Source organism: Toxorhynchites rutilus, chromosome 3 (assembly GCF_029784135.1).
Source record: "Toxorhynchites rutilus septentrionalis strain SRP chromosome 3, ASM2978413v1, whole genome shotgun sequence".
NCBI lineage: Eukaryota > Metazoa > Arthropoda > Insecta > Diptera > Culicidae > Toxorhynchites > Toxorhynchites rutilus.
Window position 1 is genome coordinate 146,533,051 of NC_073746.1, and position 25,571 is coordinate 146,558,621.

Genomic DNA, 25,571 nt, shown 5'->3' on the forward strand with positions numbered 1-25,571 from the left:
TGTCAAAAAAGAGTTTACGAAATACAGTTCAATGCTTTCTAAAACAATATCCAAAAATAATAATAAAACACAAATTGATTTTTTCATAATTTGTTTGCCAGGATCTGATGAGTATGTGAATTTGGCAGTTGTTCTGAGCTTATTGATAGTTGGGGATTTTCCTGACTATTCAATTTTCACCAATTCTTAAATTGTTTCCAGATTGGAAGTACAGTAATTTACAATTAGTTCGTTCGACATTTAGCTAATTGGACGGTCATGTAATGCGACCTATTTAGTTGGACATTTTTGTAAACATAGAGTGCAGGTTCCAAATTATGACCCACATTGAGAGTCGACACTGTACCACTGTCATCGCAAATGTTCAATTACAGGTTAAAATTGCCTCCAATCCGACACTGAGTGGTGGTGATAAATGTAATTTACTGTACAACATGTCACAAGCTGGATGGGAAGAAATTTTCCAACTGTGAAAGCTGTGGCGAGTGGTTAACGCAATCGCTAAACAGGAAGGTTTAGCCGAACAAGATGGGGATATCGAGTGATAACAAAACATTAAACTCATTACATTAAACATTAAACATTAAACCTAATAGTGGTTATAGAATTTCGGCCGCCGGAGTGCTCAAGTTGGCTTGCAAAGCTGCTCACGACAATAAGAAAACCCACCTACAGAACAGAGCACATTCGGTTCGGTGGCAACAACTAGTTTCAGCGAGTGGCAAACGCAATCTCAAAACGGCAGCAGGTAGAAGAAGGAAAAAGTTTGTTTATACAGACTGCTTTGGTGGCAAAACCAGCCACCGTGAAACACGGCGCTTTTCAGGGCCATTAAACCTTTCAAAGAAGATTTATGAAAAGTTTTTCACAATACCAATTCATTCTAAAGTGACATAATATGACATATAATATAAACTGATTTATTTTGTTTATGCTTGTTCTTGAACTTATTGGTGGTTGGGGTCTTTTAAATTGATCATTCAGTTTTTACAAACCCATGCATGGTTTCCGAATTAAAAGTGGCTTCAAATTACAACACATTGTATAGTCCTACGTCACTCCGGTTATGTCCCCGACATTACCCACCCGTCTTTTTTTTGGTCTAGACGACATAACGATGTTTTATGGAATCAAGAATTTATCTAAGATGATCACGCTAAAAAACCAAGTTATTCAAAAAATCATGTTTCAGCCAATTGTTCAAAAACTTCTGATTTGAGCTTCTACGTAGATACTGAATCTTATGACGGAATCAAACACAATTGGTATTTGAATTCATCCTTTTTCAACACTAGAAGCAACCCGTATGATTTGTTATGTGGAATTTTGAAAACAAAGGCCTGGTATAGTGCATCGGTGCGATTATTCATTTTTCCATGGCACTTCCACGCTATAGCGTATTCTCACTGGATTTCAACTTACGAGCTTGGTTATACAGAGATCTATATCCTCCAAGACTCGAAAACAAAGTTTTGCTCCGAAATAAAAAGTCAAGATATCTTCGATGTATGAAAATAAAGACTTGGGTATTTCTGAGCAGGGGTAAATCAAAACTGAGTAATGTGTGAATTGGATTTTCAACTTTGCACGGAAGGTTTCCCCAGACTCCGTTCATGCACAAAACGTCGTACGCGACATTCCACTTCAAAGCGATTATGAGAATTTTTCGATGGTGAAATTCTCAATTGCCCTTCTCTCATGTAACAATTCAGCTCCGGGGTCGGACAAGATTAAATTCAACTTGTTGAAGAATCTTCCCGACTTGGCAAAACAGCGTTTGCTGAACTTGTTCAACAAGTTTCTGGAGCTGAATATGAGAGTGATAGCCATACACAAACCCAACAAGCCGGCTTGCGATCACAATTCGTATAGGCCGATTGCAATGTTATCCTGTATTCGTAAATTGTTAGAGAAAAAGATTCTACTTCCTTTGGACAAGTGGGTCGAAACGAACAATTTGCTGTCAAATACGCAGTTTGGCTTCCGCCGGGGTAAAGGGACGAATGATTGTCTCGCGCTGCTATCTTCTGAAATCTAAATCGCATTTCTAGAGACGAATGAACTGCAAAAGTTTAAAGTCTCTATAATTCAAGACCTTCCTAAATCGCATTTGCTCGCAAACAACAAATGGCTTCCGTTTTTCTCGATATCAAAGGGGCATTTGATTCAGTTCCCATGGAAATTCTCTCAGAGAAGCTTCATAATCGTGGACTTTCACCAATTCTCAATAATTTCCTGTACAATTTTATGTCAGAAAAGCACATGATTTTCTCTCATGACAGCTCGAAATCTTCTCGTTACAGTTTTATGGGCCTATCGCAAGGCTCCTGCCTAAGCCCCCTCTTGTACAGTTTCTACGTCAATGATATGGATGATATGGATGATTGTCACCTATCCGGTAAAACGATCATGCACTCTAAGTTTTTCAAATACCTCGGTGTATACTTTGATTCTAAATGTACCTGGGGAAGACACATTGCGTATCTGAAACAGAAATGTCAGCAAAGAATCAATTTTCTCCAAACAATTACCGGAACATGGTGGGGTGCCCATCCAGGAGACCTCATTAAGTTGTACAAAACAACGATATTATCAGTGTTGGAATATGGCAGTTTTTGTTTCCGATCAGCTGCCAGGATTCATATTCTCAAGCTGGAGAGGATACAATATCGTTGCTTGCGTACAGCCATGGGGTGTTTGCATTCGACACATACGATGAGTCTCGAAGTCTTGGCAGGAGTACCCCCGCTTACTCTTCGGTTCACAGAATTATCCTACAGATTTCTCATCCGTTGCAAGATCATGAATCCATTGGTGATTGATAACTTCAAAAATCTACTCCAACTGACTCCTCAGTCAAGTTTTATGTCTTTATACCATGAGTATCTTACTCACGACGTGCACCCTTCACCAGGCATCTCCAACCAAGTTTGCTTCCCATACTTTTGCAATTCTTCTGTCATTTTTGATCTGTCCATGCGACAAAAAATCCATGGAATCCCAGATCACTCACGCTCCGATTCTATTCCGCCGATATTTTCGGCAGAATATGGGAAAGTTAGATCTGGTAAAATGTTCTTTACTGACGATTCATACATAAACCACTGGCTTCGGCATCTTCAATGAAAATTCCAGTGCCTCTTTCAAACTCAAAGATCCGTGTTCCGTTATGTCGCTGAACTGGGTGCGATATACTACGCACTAGGGATCATTGAAACATTGCCCATCGACCATTATTTTATTTTTTCAGACAGTCTCAGCTCAATAGAGGCAATCCGCTCAATGGAAGTTGATAAACGCTCATCTTATTTCCTAACAAAAATAAGACATCTATTGAGTGTTTTGATCGAAAAATTATTCAAGATTACCTTAGCATGGGTTCCCTCTCATTGCTCGATACCTGGGAATGAGAAAGCGGACTCGCTAGCTAAGGTGGGTGCTTCAGAAGGCACACTTTTTGAAAGGCAAATTACTTACAATGATTTTTCCACATTCGTCGTCAGCACACGCTCGTAAGTTGGCAGCGCATGTGGAGTAAAGATGAGTTCGGTCGTTGGTTACACACGATTATCCCTAAGGTCTCGACGAGTGCATGGTTCAAGGGATTGAATGTAGGTCGTGATTTCATTCGCGTGATATCTCGGCTTATGTCCAATCACTACAACCTAAACGCGTATCTTTATCGCATTGGGCTCGCAGAAAGCAATCTATGTGATTGTGGCGATGGCTACCACGACATTGAGCATGTTGTCTGGTCGTGTATCCGGTTCCATGTTGCCCGCTCTCAGCTCTCCAGAGCATTGAGGGCGCAAGGCAGACAATCGGATATCCCCGTCCGGGATATCTTAGGTAGCCGTGATCCTGATCTTCTGCTCCATCTATACCTGTTCCTCAGAAACGCCGATGTCAACGTTTAATGATGTTTCCTTCGTTGTGTCCCTGTTTCATATCCCTCCTATCCGATCTATAAACTTTTACTTAGTCGCGGCAATACATACACACACTCTTTACAGATACACGGGCCAAAGGTTGTACAGTCCACTGATGATTCAACAAGAGTCAAAGGTTGTACCGCTCATGACAACTCTACACGAGCTGATAATTGCGCCGGCTAGTGACCATTCTATCCTGGATTCCTCGAGTCGAGAAGACGCACCACGCTAGATATGGGGTACAGACTAGGGGGCGTTGCTGATTAATGGTCAGCTGCATCCCAATAGGAAGTATCCCATGTCGGGTACACGTACAGAGCACTGAAGACTGCAACATCCCAATTACGAGAACACTTGTAATACTAACCTCGAGCCAACCGCGAGTAATCGGTTACATATTACTAACATAGTTGTAAGCAAACATTGTCAAAATATTGAACTCCCGGCCCCGTTAGGCTGACGCCATATGAGCCTTAATAAAAATATATATTTTGGATAAAAAAAAATGTGAATAATTAGGTGATTCATAGCAACTGCATATTCTTGTTTTGCTGAAACGTAAGTTTTTTCGATGTTTATTCGCGATATTCGCGCAAAAGAAAAATTAAAATTTCTCGAGCTTTTGTTCTGATAATATTCGTCTCCGAAAATTCCATAAAATTCTCTACAAGTTTATTGTTTACGTTTAGTCACTAAGAGTTACCGAGACGAAAGAATTTTTATTTTCACTATACACATTCAATAGAAAGTAAAATATTATTTATTTTATGTAATACAAGTTATACAGTGTCAAAACATTAAGTAGAACAAAATTTTGAAATACATATCATGCGCTGTATAAATTTCATTTGTTACAATTTGTGCACTTGTTCCTATCAGAACACTATCCTAGAAAATCCTATCGAAGCCAGAAGAGAGCCAAACGATACTTTTTTGCACCGCGGTAACAAACAGCATTGGGATTCGATGGCTACAGTATTCAACTGAAATGGTCTCTTGAGACTTTTTTCTATCTGTTGAAAGTAGGCGTCTCAAATTGTTTTTAAAATGAAAAAAAGATCATTATTCTGTAACGAAGTTTTCCATACAAACAGGTTTCAACCTATGGAAATACATAACAAAATGATTATTGTTTTGGATTCAGAGTTAATTATTCCCATTGCATTTCGGAGTACCAGCGTGACTTCATATCCAAGCGTTCGACGACTACCAGTTTAGTAAAGTTCTTCGGCTCCGGTCAAATACACTTGGAATTGTTGGACCCTGTTGGTCCCTCACTAACCAATTACGGATGTAACGAGCCTATGTGACAAATGCGCCGAATCTTCAAAGATGCTATGATGTGTTTGACTTCAATGTTTCTCGTTATATAAATATATGTAGTTTTCGTAGAGTGTAGATATGTGTAGGGCTAGTTGATTTCTTTTTGCCATTAGGGTGAATATTTAACCTGTTGACCAAACATGAATGAATGTAGGAGTGCTTCCAAAATGGCTACAAACTATAGGACTGTAAATTTTCTTACAGATTTCCTCCCATTGTCAATTGAATAGCGAGTAGCTGAAATTGAACTTAAAAAGACTCAAAATTTTAAAATTATTATCGAATCCGCGAGTGTTGGATATGATAACACTATATGATACCCACTTTGCTGGAAACAGTTTGCAATTTGTCATAAACACCGATCCACTTATTTTAAGCGAAAACCCGGATTTATGATAAAAAATCACCCGATGGATGACGAACCGCTATAAAATACATCGTTAGGTAAACATTTTGTTTAGTTATACTCATCGCCAGCGTTGCTCTATTTTAAAATTTAAATAAAATGAACACGGCTTCCTGCTGCATGGTTCCACTGCCTGTCATAAATTTAGTTGGCACTTCCGGAAGCATGAAACCCGTAAGGGCACACGAGGCATAGTTTATTTGCTCGCTCCTCAATTCCTATTTCCATTATCAATTTCCATTATCAAACCACAGTTGTGGAATTTGTGTCCAAAGGCATGACTGGGATGAAGGAATGCAGCGGGATTGGTTGCAACCCGTTTCAAATGCTGAGTGTCTGTACACAAACTGGTTGATGAAATTTCTATGCCGATACTAATGGTTTCCGGGCATCAATTTCGCCAGGACTTCAGGTTGAGAAATTATATCGTGAAATTGCTTTCGGTAGTGACACAGTTAGATCAATAAAACAGGCATGTTGGAAAATACGTTTTTTTTTCCAACATATAAATTTTTATCAAGGCTTTATATGGCGTTAGCCTGATGGGGCCGGAGTTCAATATTTTGACAGTTTTTCTTATTATCTATGTTAGTAATATGTAACCGATTACTCGCGGTCGGCTCGAGGTTAGTATTACAAGTGTTCTCGTAATTGGGATGTTGCTGTCTCCAATGCTCTGTACGTGTACCCGACACGAGATACTTCCTATTGGGATGCAGCTGACCATTAATCAGCAACGCCCCCCTAGTCTGTACCCCATATCTAGCGTGGTGTGGATGCGATCTGGCGTAGTGGTAACATCCATGCCTCTCACGCTAAAGGTCACGAGTTCTCACGAGTTCTCTCAATTCTCACTCCCGACATTCTTCCAAAAATGGAAGTAAAAAGTGACGAACCAGCCAAATGAGTTGAAAATCACTATAATACAGATAAAAAAAAAAAAAATCTAGCGTGGTGCGTCTTTCTCGACTCGAGGAATCCAGGATAGAATGGTCACTAGCCGGCGCAATCATCAGCTCGTGTCATGAGCGGTACAACCTTTGGCTCTTGTTGAATCATCAGTGGACTGCACAACCTTTGGCCCGTGTATCTGTAAAGAGTGTGTGTATGTATTGCCGCGACTAAGTAAAAGTTTATCATTGGATAAGAGGGATATGAAACGGGGACACAACGAAGGAAACATCATTATACGTTGACATCGGCGTTTCTGAGGAACAGGTATAGATGAAGCAGAAGATCAGGATCACGGCTACCTAAGATATCCCGGACGGGGATATCCGATTGTCTGCCTTTTGCTCTCAGTGCTCTAGAGAGCTGAGAGCGAGCAGCATGGAACCGGATACACGACCAGACAACATGCTCGATGTCGTGGTAGCCATCGCCACAATCACAAAGATTGTTTGCTGCGAGCCCAATGCGATAGAGATGCGCGTTTAGGTTGTAGTGATTGGACATGAGCCGAGATATCACGCGAATGAAATCACGACCTACATTCAATCCCTTAAACCAAGCTTTCGTCGAAACCTTAGGGATAATCGTGTGTAACCAACGACCGAACTCATCTTCACTCCACATGCGCTGCCAATTAACGAGTGTGTCCTGACGAGGAATATGAAAAAATTCATTATAGGCAATTTGCCTTTCAAAAAGTGTGCCTTCTGATGCGCCCACCTTAGCTAGCGAGTCCGCTTTCTCATTCCCCGGAATCGAGCAATGAGAGGGAACCCATGCTAAGGTAATCTTGAATAATTTTTCGACCAAAACACTCAATAGATGTCTTATTCTTGTAAGGAAATAAGATGAGCGTTTATCAACTTTCATTGAGCGGATTGCCTCTATTGAGCTGAGACTGTCTGAAAAAATAAAATAATGGTCGATGGGCAGTGTTTCAATGATCCCTAGAGCATAGTATATGGCACCCATTTCTGCGACATACACGGAACAAGGATCTTTGAGTTTGAAAGAGGCACTGGAATTTTCATTAAAGATGCCGAAGCCAGTGGACCCGTTTATGTATGAACCGTCAGTAAAGAACATTTTATCAGATCCAACTTTCCCATATTTTTCCGAAAATATCGACGGAATAACATTGGAGCGTAGGTGATCTGGTATTCCATGGATTTTTTGTCGCATGGACTTGGAAAATACTAAATGTAAATTAATTTTCCCATGAAAGCTGCTGTAAAATTTAAAAACAATAACTGAAAAATACTGTGCTGATTTTAATTTCAGATGACGTGAATGGGAATAAGTTAACACGAAGAAAGTTACTATTAGTAATACCTTGACAAATATTGCGAATATTTTTGAAAGCTGTGAGCAGTTTAATAGGACACATATTTTCCCTACTTCCAATGCATAATACTTAACTGTAGTACAAATAGTTATTATTTAATAATTCTTAAAAGTTTGATGTATAGATAGCCATTGAATAACACCCCAGAAAAATCTCATGCCCAGCATTCTACAGAACTACTATAATGTTAAATATACTGGAGTCGCTTTTTACGCGGGGGATATGTTCCGCATAAACAATAAACCGCGTAAATTCGGAAATACGCGTAAAAAAACGTGTAAATTCCGAAATCCGCGTAAAAAAACCGCGTAGTTTCAAATGCAATCCATACGAGGGTCACTATTTATATTTCGGGAATTTGCAACACTGATGTCATGTGAGTCCATCTGACGGTTCCATCGTAAAGTTTGACATTTTTAAAGATATACGTACTCAGAACATTTTGTCATACGGACGCTATTTGTTTATTTTATATTTAGTTGAAAGTTTGGTCTCGGCTAAAAAATGGAACTGAATCGTGAACATTTTCGTGCGATGATTTTTTACGACTTTCGACGTGGATTATCACAACAAGAGTGCGTCAATCAACTTAATTTGGCTTTTGGCGATGAAGCTCCATCAAAGACCACTGTGTATCGCTGGTATAGTGAATTCAATCGTGGTCGTAGTTCGCTGTCCGACGAGTTTCGTGAAGGTCGTCCAAAATCGACTGTAGTGCCAGAAAACATCGATGCTGTGCACGAAATGATTAAGCAAGATCGTCATGTAACCTATTGTGAGATTGAGGCATCCCTAAGCATTAGTTCCACCAGCATATATGCGATTTTACATGAACACTTAGTTGTGTGAAAATTATGTTCACGTTGGATCCCACATAATTTGACAATCGCTCAAAAAAAAGGTTCGTGTCGATTGGAATAAATGCTTTGAAAATTGGTTTAAGCGCAAAAGTGTATCGATCATCGTGGCGAGTACTTTGAAAAACAATAAAAATATTTTCGCAGCTTAACTATTTGTTTTTGTTCCTATTCCCGAAACATAAATAGTGACCCTCGTATTCTAACAATGGATTTACTGATATTTTTTGCATGCTACAATCATTTTTTTTCTCTCTGTTATAGTGACTTTCAACACATTTCGACTGGTTCGTCACTTTTACTTCTATTTTTGGAAGAAGAGGTATGGATGTTACCACTACGCCAGATTGCCTCTTGCTACAATCATGATATCTGTATCTCCTTTTATTTCTCAGCTACTAATCAGTGATACAATACAAACTTATTTGATGAAAAGTCACATCAATTGGCATATTGATTTTTTTCGCGGTTGATACGTGCCGCGTAAATTCCGAAATCCGCGTAAACAAAAGCCGCATAAATTTCGAGATCCGCGTAAAAATAAACCGCGTAAGAACAGCGATGTAAAATAAAACTATAAACTAAAATGAAATTATTACACTGTGGCCACGCGTATTCTAGAGCTTGCCACTCTAGAGCACATTCAAGGCGTGTTATTCGACATAGAAATCTCTACCATGTACTTCTAATAATAATGACGCTAGTAGTAATGCTATGTTGAGAAGGCAAAAGTTCCACTGGAACGTTAGTGCCATCCAAGAAGAAGAAGGGGGTGAGAATGGGTCAAGCACAAAATTGCACATATACAACTAAGTTGCAATGTACATGAAAAAATACACCAACACACTCACAATTAGTAGTAATTGTCCAAAATCAACACTTGACTTTTTTCGGACCTATGAAGGACCAAAATTTCAAATTCGCAAATTCTTCGCACGTATAAGGAGAAAAACATTTCCTTAGCGATAACTTTGCAGAAGCCAGCAATCCATAAGGATTGCTGAAGCCGCTAATTGAAAGCCTTTAGAACAATCAAAAGAGCATTTATCGGATTACTGTTAAGTCACTACTAAAAAGCATCTCACATGTTCCAAGTTCACAAAAAAATAAGGACATTTTTGAGGAATTCCTCAATTAGAAAAGAGAGATAGTTAATGAGAGCGATACACTGAAATGACTATTTATTTATTTTGGCTCAATGTTTTTACAACATGGCCTGACTCACAATGTCTTGTGTATCATACATTGCTTGGTGTTTTTTTGCGGTGCGGCTTGCAAGGCTTGCGACCAACCGCAATATCTCGTAGGAGGACCATCGTGATACTGTGATACCTGATACGTCCCGAGTATCACCTGAACTGGGCAAAGACGCTTATAGCGACATCAATTCGCTGTTTACGGGTTTTTGTAGCTTATCTTGGAGACCGGCAATGGTCATTTGCTCTTCCCATCACACCCTAGACAGTGTTCACCGACCTTTGTCGAAAGAATGTCTGAGCCGAAACGGGAATCGAACCCGAAGCCCCGGCTTCAGATCACGACAGAAGACATCGTCGACGGCAGATTTAAGAAAAATCTTCATACAGTGACTCAAATCCGTAATCGTACTCCACAATGCAGATGTCTTATCCCTTCTTTTGAAAGTCGAAAACATTCTTTCGGAACATTCTATTTAGATATTTAATGTTATAGTGTCAAATGAGAGTAAAAAGGTTTGCTATCTGTTTTCAGAATAATGGTTTTTATATCTCGGAAAATGGCGAATGTATGTGCCAATGTATGAACATTGACTCAAATTCATAATCGTACGCTGGTTGAAATCTCTACTTGATTTCGAAGGCGTTGCAAAGGCAAAATGTGATGGAATCGAGGATTCAAGTTTTGCTAAGACAATGACCCAGAGCTAAAGACATATAAAGTTTGCACATGCTTACATTACAATTACTCAAAAGTTATTGATATCCCTCCATAACCTTCTGACATCAATCCCAGTATAGAACTGAAGAAGTTATATGTGCAGGATATTTAGAAACCATGAAATTTCTTAAAATAACGATAAAAACCACTTGATGAAAAAACTGATAAATATTTCTTTCGAATACACCAAAAAACTCGTAGATAAGGCCAAAGACAGCTAAAGATAGTTGCAATGAACAAGAGATACCATACTAATGATGGAATTCAGAAATTGGCCAACGCCTTCGAAATCGAGTAGAGATTTCAACCAGCGTACGATTATGAGTTTGAGTCAATTTTCATACATTAGCACATACATTCGCCATTTTCAGAGATATAAAAACCATTATTCTGAAAACAGATAGCAAACTTTTTAACTCTCATATGACAGTATAACTTTATCTAAATATAATGTTCCGAAAGCTTGTTTTCAACTTTCAAAAAAAGGGAAAAGAGTTCTGCATGGTGGAATACGATTACGGATTTGACTCACTGTATATAAACATTTCCATCGCATTTCTACACTATTTTTGTAACTTGAATAATCATTGAAGACACTTACATGTTGTCAAATTATCTTGAAATTATTGAGAAGTTGATTTCTAAACATAAATCCTAATGGAAAGTAATATCCACTACCTTGACCCATTGCCACCTCTTATAAGGGGTGAGATTGGGTCAACTTTTATTTAATTGCAGTTCAGTGAAAAATTGTTATTATTCAACAATTCCCTGAACACTCGTAAGTTGATCATTAGAGAACATATCTACGTAATAGAAATTGCGTTTTATTCTAATTTACGAAAGTTATTCTACAATAAGTACCTTTTTAGACCCATTCTTACCCATCGACGGTATATATAGTTAAACGAATTTATTAGCTATTCTTAGTTAATAGGTATATGTGAATATAGCGTGCTAAGCATCTCAAGATCTACGCACATTTTTTTATTATCTTATATGTCATAGAGGAACTGGTACAAATTCGGTACCCCATTTTGTTTTTTTGGACATAGCTCTTGACCAATGCTCGGAATTTCTTCATATTACGTCAGCTTATGAAGGGATCTATTGCGGACATTTACCCGCAAATAGATTTAAAAAATCTTGATCTGGCTCGGAGCTATGAGTATAGAAGTGAAACAACTCTAATTCGAGTACCCGAGATACCTGGGTATAAATTTGGCACCCCATTTTTCTCCTTTTTTTCAAATTAAAAGAATCGTCCTGAAATCACTGAAAAATGTATTTTTTGACATTTTCATACAAAATAGAAGTGAAGTACACTATCTTACGTAAATTAACTCAACTTTGACGAAAAGGCATGCAATTTTACAAAACAAAGAGGAACAAAAAAACGATTTTTTCTAGAAAAAGTGAACAAATTTCATCTCGATTTATTTCTAACTAGAAAAGTCACAGGAGGGTTGTGTCCGAGACACGACCGCATAGTTGACGTAGGATTCCGTTAGGCTATCTGTTGATTTTGGATATGTTTGAAGAATTACATTGTTGAACTCTTTGATAATGATTTGGTGGCTATGAGAAGGGCCGTATTGTTTGGTTGTTGAGTATTGTTTGTTCACTACACCAGTGTTGACCGAGTGATGATGACAGAAGGATGGTAATCAGTCGTTGGATGGTGCGTATCAGATAAAAGATACCGAAGTGGAACGAAATATGATGAAAACCACCTCCTAGACGAGATGCCTCCTGTGTTATGTATGGACGAACAAAAGGAACAAAAAAAACTCACCAATGTATTATAAGAATATTATCAATACCGAACACAATTATCAATTTTTCTCATCAGTAAAAACATGTTACTTTAATATAGAGAAAACATATTTGAAATGGAAAAGGTAATTTACTTTTATAGTTTTTACTTTCTGAGTATTTATTCAACCCAATGCGAATTTTAATTGGACTAACAACAACTATTACTATATGTAGAGCATATGGAAAATCACTTTTTCTAATATTTCTTCACTTTTCCAATTTTTCTCGCCGTATAAACTTTCCTTGAGTGAAAATGAACACAACGAAACAGACATCTTAAATCAAACGACCCGTTCTCGAGCGGGAACACACCTTGGTTTTTATTTATGAAAATTGAAAAAAAAATCGTTTCATATATCAAGTCATTTTTAACACAACTGCTACCATATACAATTTTACACTTACACTTGTGCTAATTTTTTCACAATACACGATCGGTAATTGATATGAAATTTCACGAAGCAATCAACATTGAAGTTCCAAATTTAAATTTTATTTGCTAGAATTAATCATATCACTCACCTTACTTGCAAAATAAAAATGCCCCCGACTTGCATATATTTGCAATGCCGATTTCCCCTAGGCACCTTGGTTTGATGTCTCTGTTAGGGAACACATTTCGATAGGAACAAAAGTTCCCCCTACTTTCATATATTGACGTAGGACTACGTCTAACCGGAAGATATAGGGGGTGAAATGGAAATCTAGGCACTGAACAAGTAGGAAAAAATGCAAGATTTGGAACGCTTATAACTCGAGCATTTCTCAATAGATCGCAAAGGTTTTTGCATCAATTGATAGAAATATATCTACGCATCTATCATAATGAATAACATTTCATTTTTCTTGAGATAAATAATTGAATAATTGTGAAATATCAAGCATTCTCAAAATTCACTATGTGCCCATTTTGTGCTCCTCAAATCGTACCGACCAAAACGGGCAACCAGAGCAGCAGCGAAATAGAATGAAGCACGATTGGAAAGGAAAAAGAAAAAAATGAACGAAACATTGGTCGCAGTCTCACACATGCGTAATTCTCGAGCCAGCCAGTCAGCTTAAAAATCCCCGCTCCGCTGCCGTAACGATCATTCTCATTCAAACCGTACACCACATCGGTTCGCATCACAACACATCAACAAACCAACCCAAGCACCCATGTCTGGACATGGTAAAGGAGGAAAAGTGAAGGGAAAGGCAAAATCCCGCTCGAACCGTGTTGATATGGAGTTCCCCGCAAGGGTAGCTAGGCCGAGCGCGTTAGTACCAGTGCACCAGTCCACCTAGCTGCCGTTATATAGTTTCGGCCGCCGAAGTGATCGAGTTGGCTGGTAAAGCTGCTCGCGACGATAAGAAAAACCGCATTCAGAACAGAACACATTCGGTTCGGTGGACATCAAGACAACAGGCAGTTGCAGCGAGTGGCGAGTGGCAAACGCAATCGCAAAACGGCAGCAGGTAGCAGAAGAAAAAAGTTTGTTCTTTTTACAATCTGCTTTGGTGGCAAATCCAGAACAAGGCGGCATCGAGGGCGTTCGAAATGGTTTTTTTTTCAAAACCACGAGTACTAAGTTTTCTAAATTGGAACCATTCCATAAAACAAGGCGCTTTTCAGGGCCATTAGACCTTCCAAAAAAAGAGTTTAGGAAATAAAGTTCAATGCGTTCTAAAACATTATCCAAAATAATAATAAAACACAAATTGATGTTTTCATAATTTGTTTGCCAGGATCTGATGAGTATGTGAATTTGGCAGTAGTTCTGAGCTTATTGATAGTTGGGGACTTTCAAGATTATTCAATTTTCACCAACTCTTAAATTGTTTCCAGATTGAAAGTACAGTAATTTACAATTAGTTCGACATTTAGCTAATTGGACGGACATGTAATGCGACCTATTTAGTTGGACATTTTTATAAACATAGAGATCCAAATTATGACCGCACATTGAAAGTCGACACTGTACCACTGTCATCGCAAATGTTCAATTACAGGTTAAAATCGCCTCCTATGCGACACTGAGTGGCGCTTCGGTACGTTGCATTGAATGTAATTTACTGTAAAATATGTCACAAGCTGGATGGGAAGAAATTTTCCAACTGTTAAAGCTGAGGCGAGTGGCAAATGCAATCGCTAAACAGAAAGGTTTAGCCGAACAAGATGGGGATATCGAGTGACAACAAAACAATAAACTCTTTAGATTGAAGATAATTTTGTGATCCTTAAAAGGACCCTTTTTAGCCTGCATGTGAATCCAACGAGCGAACAAATCGTAATGAATGTATTTTTTTGCCATCGCTCCCTTTTAACGCTCATTCGTTCGTCTCGTTGGACTCGCCCCTCTGGCTGAGTCTGCCGATTTGTCTCTATCCTGTGAGTGTGTACCGCTAGAGTATAAAACACGTGGACCCCAAAAAAATATCTTATTTTCTTTCAAACCGTAAACCCGTGTGGTTGTACGGCATCGGCATCGTGGACGTAACAAAGGAGGACAAGTTAAGGGAAAGGTAAAGTCTCACTCGAACCGTGCAGGTCTCCAGTTCTCTGTTGGTCGCATTCACTGATTGCTCCGCAAGGGTAACTAGGCCGAACGGATTGGTGCCGGAGCACCAGTATACCTAACAGCGATTATAGAGTTTCGGTCGTCGGAGTGCTCGAGTTGGCTTGCAAAGCTACTCACGACAATCAGAAAACCCGCCTCAAGAACAGAGCAGCTTCGGTTCGGTGAGTGGCAAAGTGCTTCTCCGGCACGTCGCATTAAATGTAATTTACTGAACAATATGTCACAAGCTGGATACGAAGAAATTTTCCAACTGTGAAAGCTGTGGCGAGTGGCAAACGCAATAGCTAAACAGGAAGGTTTAACCGAACAAGATGGGAATATCGAGTGATAACAAAAACACAACACCAAAGGTTCTTTTCAACCCTCTACATATTCATAAAGAGTAAACAGTAAACTAATCCATTTTTCAGGTAGATAGGTAGGTATTCACGTAGGAGAAGAAAATAAAACAATATATTTAAAATATATATTTAACAAAAGCTGTCCCCTCCTACGTCACTCCGGTTATGTCCCCGACATTACCCACCCGTCTTTTTGTAATGCCGATTTCCCCTAGGCAGCTTAGTTTTGATGTCTTTGTTAAGGAACACATTCCGGTAGGAACAAAAGATTCCCCTTCTTTCATGTATTTGCAATGCCTATTTACCCCAGGCAGCTTGGTTATGATGTCTCTGTTAGGGAACCGCCGCATATGTCGTCAATTTCGACCAATCAGAAGTGGGTATTTCTGTTAGGATAGGGGTTAAGATTTTTCAATTGTTCGATAGTTAGTTTCATGACATATATTATTTTCTTCAATATAAAAAATTGTTATGGAGTACCGGAATCGATTGACGCAAAAATTTCATCAATCCATTATGAAATGGCTGAGCAATAAGCGTTTGAAATTGGACAATTTTCACGATGTGCTCGATTTTCGATTTTCAATTTGTACCCCAATATGTTCTCGAATAAAACGAATCAAAAGCCTTTACAATAGTCGCAAGCGTAATAATCAGTCTCGCAGTCGGTGCGATGGAATAGCATAGTGTATCATCAACACTATGTTTACATTGCACAATGGTCCAGGAGATGCATTTAAGTGGAAATTAGCATTTAAAGTTCGACGGTTACTCTCTAGACAAAAACTGTCTTCGACAAAGTTGTTACGTATGATAAAGCGCTCATTTTTATGTTATCAAAAATAGGGTGATCAAAATTGTCGATGAAATAAAAAATATAACTTTCTTATCTTTATAGATAGAGGTAAACATAGCTGAACAATGTTGTAGTCCTAGATATTTAAGACATCTTTGTAGAACAATGTTTTTTGCTATCTCTTGAAATAACCAATATAGCGCCTTTTCTCTAAGTTGGGTTTGGGTCCCCATGAAGAAAACAGTTTTTTTACTCTAACTATATTTCAAATTCTACATACAAACTGTGTTAGATTTTTAGAACATACTAGTACAAAAATTTTTTGATGCAGAACTTGTCTATATCTCAACTTTACTCAAAGTTATTGATATTTCTTCCCAAAAAAATACGCTCTCTTCAATTGCTTGCCATTCTTTCTGGGGCAAACACAAACATTGTTTGTTGACGGAAATTAAAAGAATAAAATTCACTCTATATACTATAATATGTGATTTTCGAAGATATGTTATGTTTGTTATTACTAGACGAAACTGGAAGAACCCCTCGCATCGTTGTATCGTTTTCCTGTAGGAGTCTACTGTGTACTAAATAAACAACAGCAGGCAGACAATCAAACATGGGCGAAATGGGTGAAACAGATAGAGGGGAAGAATAGATGTGATATATGATAGTGGTATTATTGCGAAGGCTTTTTTGGTAGATCAGATTTTTCATATATCCCGACCACCGAAGGCAAGAGGTTGCCATTATCTATGTATTGAGTCCAAAAAATTAAGTGTAGTCAAATATTGTATTTAGTTTAATAAATGTGAAATTGTAGTGTTCTTTGTTAATATAAAGTGATGTTTTCAAATAGTGTGTGTTTTTTAATGAAGTTGATGGAAAACCTTGGTTGCCAACTAAACTCACCAAACTAAATTCGGAGCCAGTTCCCCATCATATATTTTGGTCCTTCGAACCGGATCATAAGGATAGGAAGAAAACATTATCATTGATAAGGATTATTGCAACCAAGGGAACACATCTCATCGCCTTCAACTTGGAATTTCAAAGAGCAGGTCGCCATTGGAAGAATCATCGCTCATTTACTCCACTACAATACCAACAATCGTGAAAACACGAAGGCCTATTCACCTTTCCATCGCGAAGATTCATAATCGGGCGATCTGCCCTGGTTTGTCCAGGTAAAACCACAGATATATGTCCAGCCGTTGTTGGGCTATCTGTTTCCTACACCCACTATTTACTTTTGCATGTTGGAACACATAATTTGGAAGTAAAAAAGACCACATCATCACTACTACAACGACATTGCTGAGGATCAACATTAGACATAGACATCATCCATATACGGACAAACTGGTTTATGAGCACTGAGAATATCTGAGCACACACACCACCAACCCTCAACATTAAACATCCCGTTTCAACACAATCCAGGCAAGGTTTCCTGGTTAGTCCAGGTAAATTACACAATAGTCTATGTCCAGCCGTTGCTGGGAAAATACACATATCTACACATTTTCTATTGTTATTCATAATCCTACCATAACGAACCTCGAGCTGAGCTGCCGGCGCATCATAGCAGACGTAAACAAAACATACCCAACGTCACTATCCCTGGAACCAAAATAAACGATCCGATAAACACACTGCAACTTATCACCTTCTTTCGTCATATCATTATTGATTACCGGAATTGTTCACTGAGCCACAACAAGAATTCATCAGCACCGTTAATATTTCTCCAGGTAAAATATTATAAACAGTATATGTCCAGTCGAAGCTGGAGTTTGTTTGGTTCTACACATTTCACCTTTTCCTCATCGAACGCTTGTATTGGTGCAACACGCAACATTTGTTTTCATTTTGTGGTACATTGTAATACGAGGGGCCCACATATCTCGTTATTACAAACACCACTATTAAGTAGCAACAGCTTGTGAACACGAGAATTAACCGGCACACTGTTATTGGCAATTCAGTAGCATCAATTTTTTGTCAGGTCAGTTTGAACAGTATATGTCCAGCCGGAGCTGGATTCTACTTTTGGTACTACATAAGCTGTTTCATTTATATACATAACTACAAACGAGTATTCAAAATGCCACCAACAACAAGGAGTAATTCTCTGAAGGCGCTGCAAACGAGGTTGAAGTCCCTGCAAGAGATGTTCAACGATATCTGCCGTTTTTTGGACACTCTGGATGAGGAAACGATTGCGACTCGAGTTACAGTGCGGCTGGAAAAACTTGAGGAATTGTGGGAAAAGGTTAATGAGGCCATAATAGACATCGAAATGCACGACGACTATACCGCAGAAGATGATACCTATTCTAGACAACGTTCCGATTTTAGTAATAGATATTATGAGGCGAAATCCATGTTGCTAGAGAAGGTTAAGGACTTAGAGTGTGGGTCTGGTATGAATGCGACTACCCAAGGGCTGGACGTGACACAACAATCGACTATTGAACATGTTCGTCTCCCACAAATCAAACTGCAAACGCTTGACGGCAATATTGATGAGTGGTTAAGTTTCAGAGACCTATATCTGTTGTTAATACACCACAAGACCGATTTACTAGAAGTTGAGAAATTCAACTACTTGAAAGGTTGTTTAGCAGGAGAGGCAAAGGCTCTTGTAGATCCGCTCGCAATCACTAGGGGGAACTATCAGGTAGCATGGGAAACACTGATGAAAAGATACAACGATAGCAAACTGTTGATACGGAGACAAATTCAGGCATTGTTTAGAATGCCAACTCTAGTGGAAGAATCTGGCGCAGAATTACAAGCATTACTGGAACATTTTGAGCGTGCTATTCATACCTTAGATCAACTTGTAGAACCAGCAGAGTATAAAGATTTGTTGCTGTTGGATATATTAGGTTCCAGATTGGACCCAGCTACAAGAAGAGGCTGGGAGGAATATTCTGCATCCAAAGACCAAGATACCATCAAGGACATGGTTGATTTCTTGCAGCGACGGATTCGGGTACTTGACTCATTACCACCAAAGGGAACAGGAGCCCGGGTTGAGGTAGCACAACCGCCGAGAAGAAGACAACCACTTGCGCTAACGAATTATAATGCAGTGCAAACAGCTGGGCTTCGTTGTGTAGCTTGTTCAGATATGCATCTTCTGTATAAGTGTCCGCAGTTTAGACGCATGACGATATCGACTCGTGATAGGCTTCTCCGCAGTCATTCATTGTGTCGTAACTGTTTCAAAAGAGGTCACCAGGCAGTCGATTGTTTATCCCGTTTCGTTTGTCGTGTTTGTAAGGGAAAGCACCACACGTTAGTTTGTTTTCGCGAAGAGAACTCTCAAGGCAATAACGCAGCTGAAGGTTCACCGGTAAAATCAAGAGAATCTTCGCGATCCTCCAGTCCCAAGGAAGTGTCGGCTGTACTCGCTGCATCGACATCCAACACAGCATCGTATTGTGCGTCCTCGGTATTATTGGCTACCGCTATCGTTTTGCTGGAAGATGATAATGGTACCGTAGTTCCAGCCAGAGCACTGCTAGATTCAGGGTCAGAGTGCAATTTTATGACTGAAGGACTGAATCAGCGTTTGAAATGCAAGCGAAGACAAGCTGACGTGGCTGTCAGTGGCATTGGTCAAGAAACCACTCGGGTAAAACACACAGTATCTGCGACAGTCCGTTCACGATTTGGGAATTACACATGCAAAATGGATTTTATTTTGCTCCCAAGAGTTACAGCAAATCTTCCGACGAAAAATGTGGTTTTGATGACCTGGAAAATTCCGAAAGTCTTAGATTTGGCCGATCCAGCATTTACGGAATCTAAGTCAGTAGACATCATTTTGGGCATTCAACACTTCTTCACATTCTTCAAAAATGGAAATGAAATCCACTTGGGTGCAGAATTACCCTCGTTAACCCGATCAGTTTTTGGCTGGGTGGTAACGGAGACCGTTGGGAAACAGAATGCTAGTCCACGAATTACCTGTAACTCGGCTACGTCCATAGACTTAGATGCATTGATGAATCGGTTTTGGGCCTGTGAGGAAGTTGAAAAGTCTACTAATTACTCCCCCGAGGAACAGCGTTGTGAGGATCTGTATAAAAAATCGGTTAAAAGGGAGAGGAATGGCAGGTATACAGTCTCTTTACCTAAAATTGAAGACGTGCTGGAAAGGATGGGCGAGTCAAGGGACATTGCATTCCGTCGGCTCCAAGCCTTGGAGCGAAGGTTACAGAATGATCCTGCTATGCGTCTACAATACAACGATTTTATGCAGGAATATCTGCGATTGGGACACATGCGGAAAGTGGATATGGATAACGTTGATAAGGTTAAACGGTATTTTCTGCCCCATCATCCAGTAATCAAAGCAACTAGTACTACGACCAAGTTACGGGTAGTATTCGATGCGTCGTGTAAAACAGGAACAGGGATATCCTTGAACGATTCGCTGATGGTGGGCCCAGTTATACAGGAGGATTTGAGGAATTTAATTATACGATGCCGAACTCGTCAGATTATGCTGGTAGCAGATGTAGAGAAAATGTTCCGTCAAATTAACATGAATACCACAGACGTGCCGCTCCAAAGTATTTTATGGCGAACGGATCCATCGCAAGAGGTTGACGTTTATGAATTAACCACTGTAACTTATGGTACTAAGCCAGCTCCTTTTCTGGCCACGAGAACCCTGAAACAATTAGCTGAGAATGAAAGAAGTGAATTTTCCCTAGCAGCTGATTCGTTGATCCAAGACGTCTACATGGATGACATAATAGCAGGTGTTGACAACGTAAATATGGGAAGTGAATTGCGAAACCAGCTCGATTCCTTATTGCAGAAAGGTGGATTCAGGTTGAGGAAGTGGGCTTCCAATTGCCCACAGGTTTTAGAAGGTGTGCCTCCGGAAAACCTAGCATTATCCACTACCGAGGTTCAACTTGACCCTGATCCAGCTGTGAGAACACTGGGACTGATTTGGATACCTGGATTGGAATTCCAATTTAAAATTCCTCCAGTTGATATCAGGGAAGAACTAAACTAAACGGAAGATATTGGCCATGATCGCCAGGCTTTTCGATCCTTTAGGGTTGATTGGAGCTGTTATTACAACGGCAAAAATTTTCATGCAGCGTCTATGGTGTTTGGAAGATTGAAATGGGAACAAATACGACTGGGATGATCCGTTGCCTTCAAGATTGATAGGAGAATGGCAAGAATTTCAAAGACAGCTACCAATTCTCAATGAAATTTCGATCGACCGATGTGTTATAATACCGCAATCAATTTCGACAGAATTGCATATTTTTTCGGATGCCTCTGAAAAGGCATAGGGGCATGTGCATATGTGAGGAGTTGTGATTCATCAGGAACTGTTCGAGTGATTCTTCTAGCATCGAAATCCAAGGTGGCACCATTGAAGTGCCAATCATTGCCAAGGCTGGAATTATGTGGGGCACTGATGGCAGCGCAATTGTCGGAGCTAATTATGAAATCAATAAAACAAGAAATAGACGTATATTTTTGGACCGATTCCACGTGTGTGTTGCAGTGGCTTAAAGCAGTGCCGACTTCATGGGTAACGTTTGTCGCCAATCGAGTAGCGAAGATACAGGCGATTACAGAAAACCGACTATGGCAACATATTCCTGGAGCTGATAACCCCGCAGATTTGATTTCCCGGAGAATAACACCAAACCAGCTGATGAACAGATTTTGGTGGGAAGGACCATCTTGACTAAAGCAAACGCAAGGTTCCTGGCCTTATCAAACATCCTTGTTGCAGACACGAGAAGCTGAGATAGAAATTCGCCAAACTACGACACATAATGCAGTTCAACAAGGAGAGCCCTTCAGTAGCTTGTATATCAAACATTTTTCGGACTTCTGTCGTCTATTGAGAAGTACAGCATATTGGTTGCGTTTATTTGCGGTATTACGGCATAAGGTTGATAAAAAGAATGTAGTTATCCCACTTACTGCTAGGGAACTAAAGGACGCTGAGTTCATTTTGATCCGTCACATACAACGAGAGGAGTTTGAGCACGAATGGAAGACTCTCAATAAAATGGAACCAGTTTCCCGAAGTTCACCACTTCGCTGGTACAATCCTCGAATTTCAAAAGAAAATGTAATCTGTGTTGGAGGACGATTGGAAAACTCATCGGAAAACCAAGAAACCAAACATCCCGTAGTTCTACCATCAAAACATGCATTAACTAGAATGATTTTTGAACATTTTCACAAACAATTGCTTCATGCTGGACCTCAACTGCTGTTAGCATCGGTACGTCTCAAGTATTGGCCGTTGGGAGGTCGTAATTTAGCCCGTATTGTGGTTCATCAATGTCAACGTTGTATTCGAGTTAAACCCACTACAATACAACAGTTCATGGGAGAGCTTCCAGCGGCCAGTGTTAAAATAGCACGACCATTTTTGAGAAGCGGTGTCGATCATTTTGGACCAGTTTATGTTCGTCCAGGACCTCGGCGTACAGCAGTCAAGGCTTACGTATGTCTATTTGTATGTCTCTGCACAAAGGCCGTGCACTTAGAACTTGTCGCTGATCTATCCACTGATCGATTCCTGCAAGCGCTACGGAGGTTTTTCGCGAGAAGAGGTCACAGCTCAGATATTTATTCAGATAATGGAACCAATTTCAAAGAAGCCCGCAATCAACTCCAAAATCTATTCAAGCTTCTGAAAAGTAAGGAGCATAACCATCAAATATCGAAGGAATGTGTCATGAAAGGAGTACGATGGCATTTTAATCCTCCTAGTGCCCCTCATTTTGGAGGGATTTGGGAGGCTGCTGTTCGTTCTGCAAAATATCACCTTTTAAGAATTCTGGGTACGAATATTGTTAGCCTCGAGGATATGAACACGTTACTGGTGCAGGTTGAAGCTTGCCTTAATTCTCGACCAATAACAGCTTTGTCAGATGACCCGAATGATTTTGAACCACTGACGCCAGGACACTTTTTGATTGGCTCCTCACTGCAGCAACTTCCCGATCCAGATTATACAATGGTTCCTATGAATAGACTTAAACATTGGCAAGCAATTCAAAAAAATTTGCAGGATTTCTGGAAGAGATGGCGAACTGAGTACCTAGCACAATTGCAGGGAAGAAATAAGAGGTGGAAACCACCAGTCCCAATAGGCATTGGACAGTTGGTAGTCATCAAAGATGAGAACATCCCCCCAATGAAATGGAAAATGGGTCGTATAGATCAGGTCCACCCAGGAGTTGATGGAGTTATTCGAGTCGTAACATTGAAGACAGCTTCTGGAATGCTGAAAAGACCTGTAGAGAAAATTTGCGTTTTGCCGTTTCTGAATAATGATGTACTTGCTCAATCCACATCAAAATAAAATTAATGTTGTAGGATGTCACCCACATGTTGTTCGCGAGGAATGTTTTTCGTTTGATTTCAGAAATTCGTAGAATTCCAGGGTGGGGGAGGATGTTTGTTATTACTAGACGAAACTGGAAGAACCCCTCGCATCGTTGTATCGTTTTCCTGTAGGAGTCTACTGTGTACTAAATAAACAACAGCAGGCAGGCAATCAAACATGGGCGAAATGGGTGAAACAGATAGAGGGGAAGAATAGAGCAAGACGGGTCTATGGTACTAGGTGAGGCCGTTTCGTCACTAAGTTGGTAAGGGGAGCGGTATATGAAAACAGTACGGAAGAAAGCAGAAGGGGAATTATTTGCTTGTAGCGTGGAAGAGACAGACTGATCACGAGCGAGCTTCGGCACTAGCGTATTGTGTTTTGTTTACAAACAAAACACAGTAGACTTCCAAGATGGCTGAAGAGTGGTTTTAGCAAGTTGGCCCACCTTAGGATATACTTCTAGGCGCCTTGGAATAGAGGTGGTATATGATAGTGTTATTATTGCGAAGGCTTTTTTGGTAGATCAGATTTTTCATATATCCCGACCACCGAAGGCAAAAGGTTGCCATTATCTATGTATTGAGTCCAAAAAATTAAGTGTAGTCAAATATTGTATTTAGTTTAATAAATGTGAAATTGTAGTGTTCTTTGTTAATATAAAGTGATGTTTTCAAATAGTGTGTGTTTTTTAATGAAGTTGATGGAAAACCTTGGTTGCCAACTAAACTCACCAAACTAAATTCGGAGCCAGGTCCCCATCATGTTATTTTTTGTTTTGAAATCATTGAAATCATGAGTTTTTGGGTGAAACCCCATCAACTTTGAACTTTGAGCAGTATTAAGATATTGAAAAATTCTGCATCGAAAAATTTTGCTATTGATAATCTCTAAAAGTCGTACGAAGACAATTTGGATGTAAAACTTTAAATATAAAAGTTAGAGTAAAAAAAAAACGTTTTGTTCATGGTTACCCTAATGCAATTTAGTTAAAAAACAACTTTGTGGCAGATATTTATTCTTTAGGCAAAAACTGTCTTCGTCAAGTTGTTACATATCATAGAGCGCTCATTTTTGTGTTATCAAAAATAGGGTGACCAAAACTGTCGATGAAATAAAAAATCTAACTTTATAGATATATTTATAGATAGATATAAACATAGTTCGACAATGTTGTAGCCCCAATTATTTAAATAAAACTTTGTAGAACAAATCATTTTTCTATCTTTTAATATAATAGATTTAGCGCTTTTTTCCTAACTTGCATTAGGTTGGTCATGAAAAAACGGTTTTTTTGCTCTAACTTTTATATTTCAAATTTTACATCAAAAGTGTCTTCATACGACTTTTAGAGCTTACCAAGACCAACATTTTGCGATTCAGAACTTGTTAATATCGTAATCCTACTCAAAGTTATTGATGGTTTTTTATCCAAAAACTCATGATTTCAATTTTAATTTACTCAAACACGAAAAAATAACATAGTTTTCTAAATCATACATCAAGTAGAGTGAACTATGTTCTTTCAAATACCGAAAATAAACTTTGTTTATGTTTGCCTCAGAAAGAATGACAAGAAATTGAAGAGAGCGTATTTTTTGGGAAGAAATATCAATAATTTTGAGTGAAATTGAGATATTGACAAGTTCTGCATCGCAAAATGTTTGTATCAGTATGTTCTAAAAATCTTTCGAAGACAGTTTGTATGTAGATATTTCAAGAGATACAAAAAAATTTAATCTACAAAAATGTATTAAATAACTGGAACTACAACATTGTCGAACTATGTTTATCTCTATCTATAGAGATAAGAAAGTTAGATATCTTATTTCGTCGAAAATGTTGGTCACCCTATTTTTGACAACATAAAAATGAGCGCTTCATCATACGTAACAACTTTGTCCAAGACAGCTTTTGTCTAGAGAATA

General features: G+C 39.1%; 1 protein-coding gene across 1 annotated transcript; it reads left to right on the forward strand.

Annotated features, from left to right (window-relative positions):
• The first annotated feature begins 18,351 nt into the window (after positions 1-18,351).
• LOC129773556 (uncharacterized) lies at positions 18,352-21,288 on the forward strand. The gene has a single exon (XM_055777169.1). The coding sequence runs from the start codon at positions 18,352-18,354 to the stop codon at positions 21,286-21,288; it is 2,937 nt and encodes a 978-aa protein (XP_055633144.1).
• Positions 21,289-25,571: the final 4,283 nt, after the last annotated feature.

Coding starts and splice junctions, on each gene's coding strand:
- LOC129773556 (XM_055777169.1), top strand. CDS start 18,352: ATGCCACCAACAACAAGGAGTAATTCTCTGAAGGCGCTGCAAACGAGG.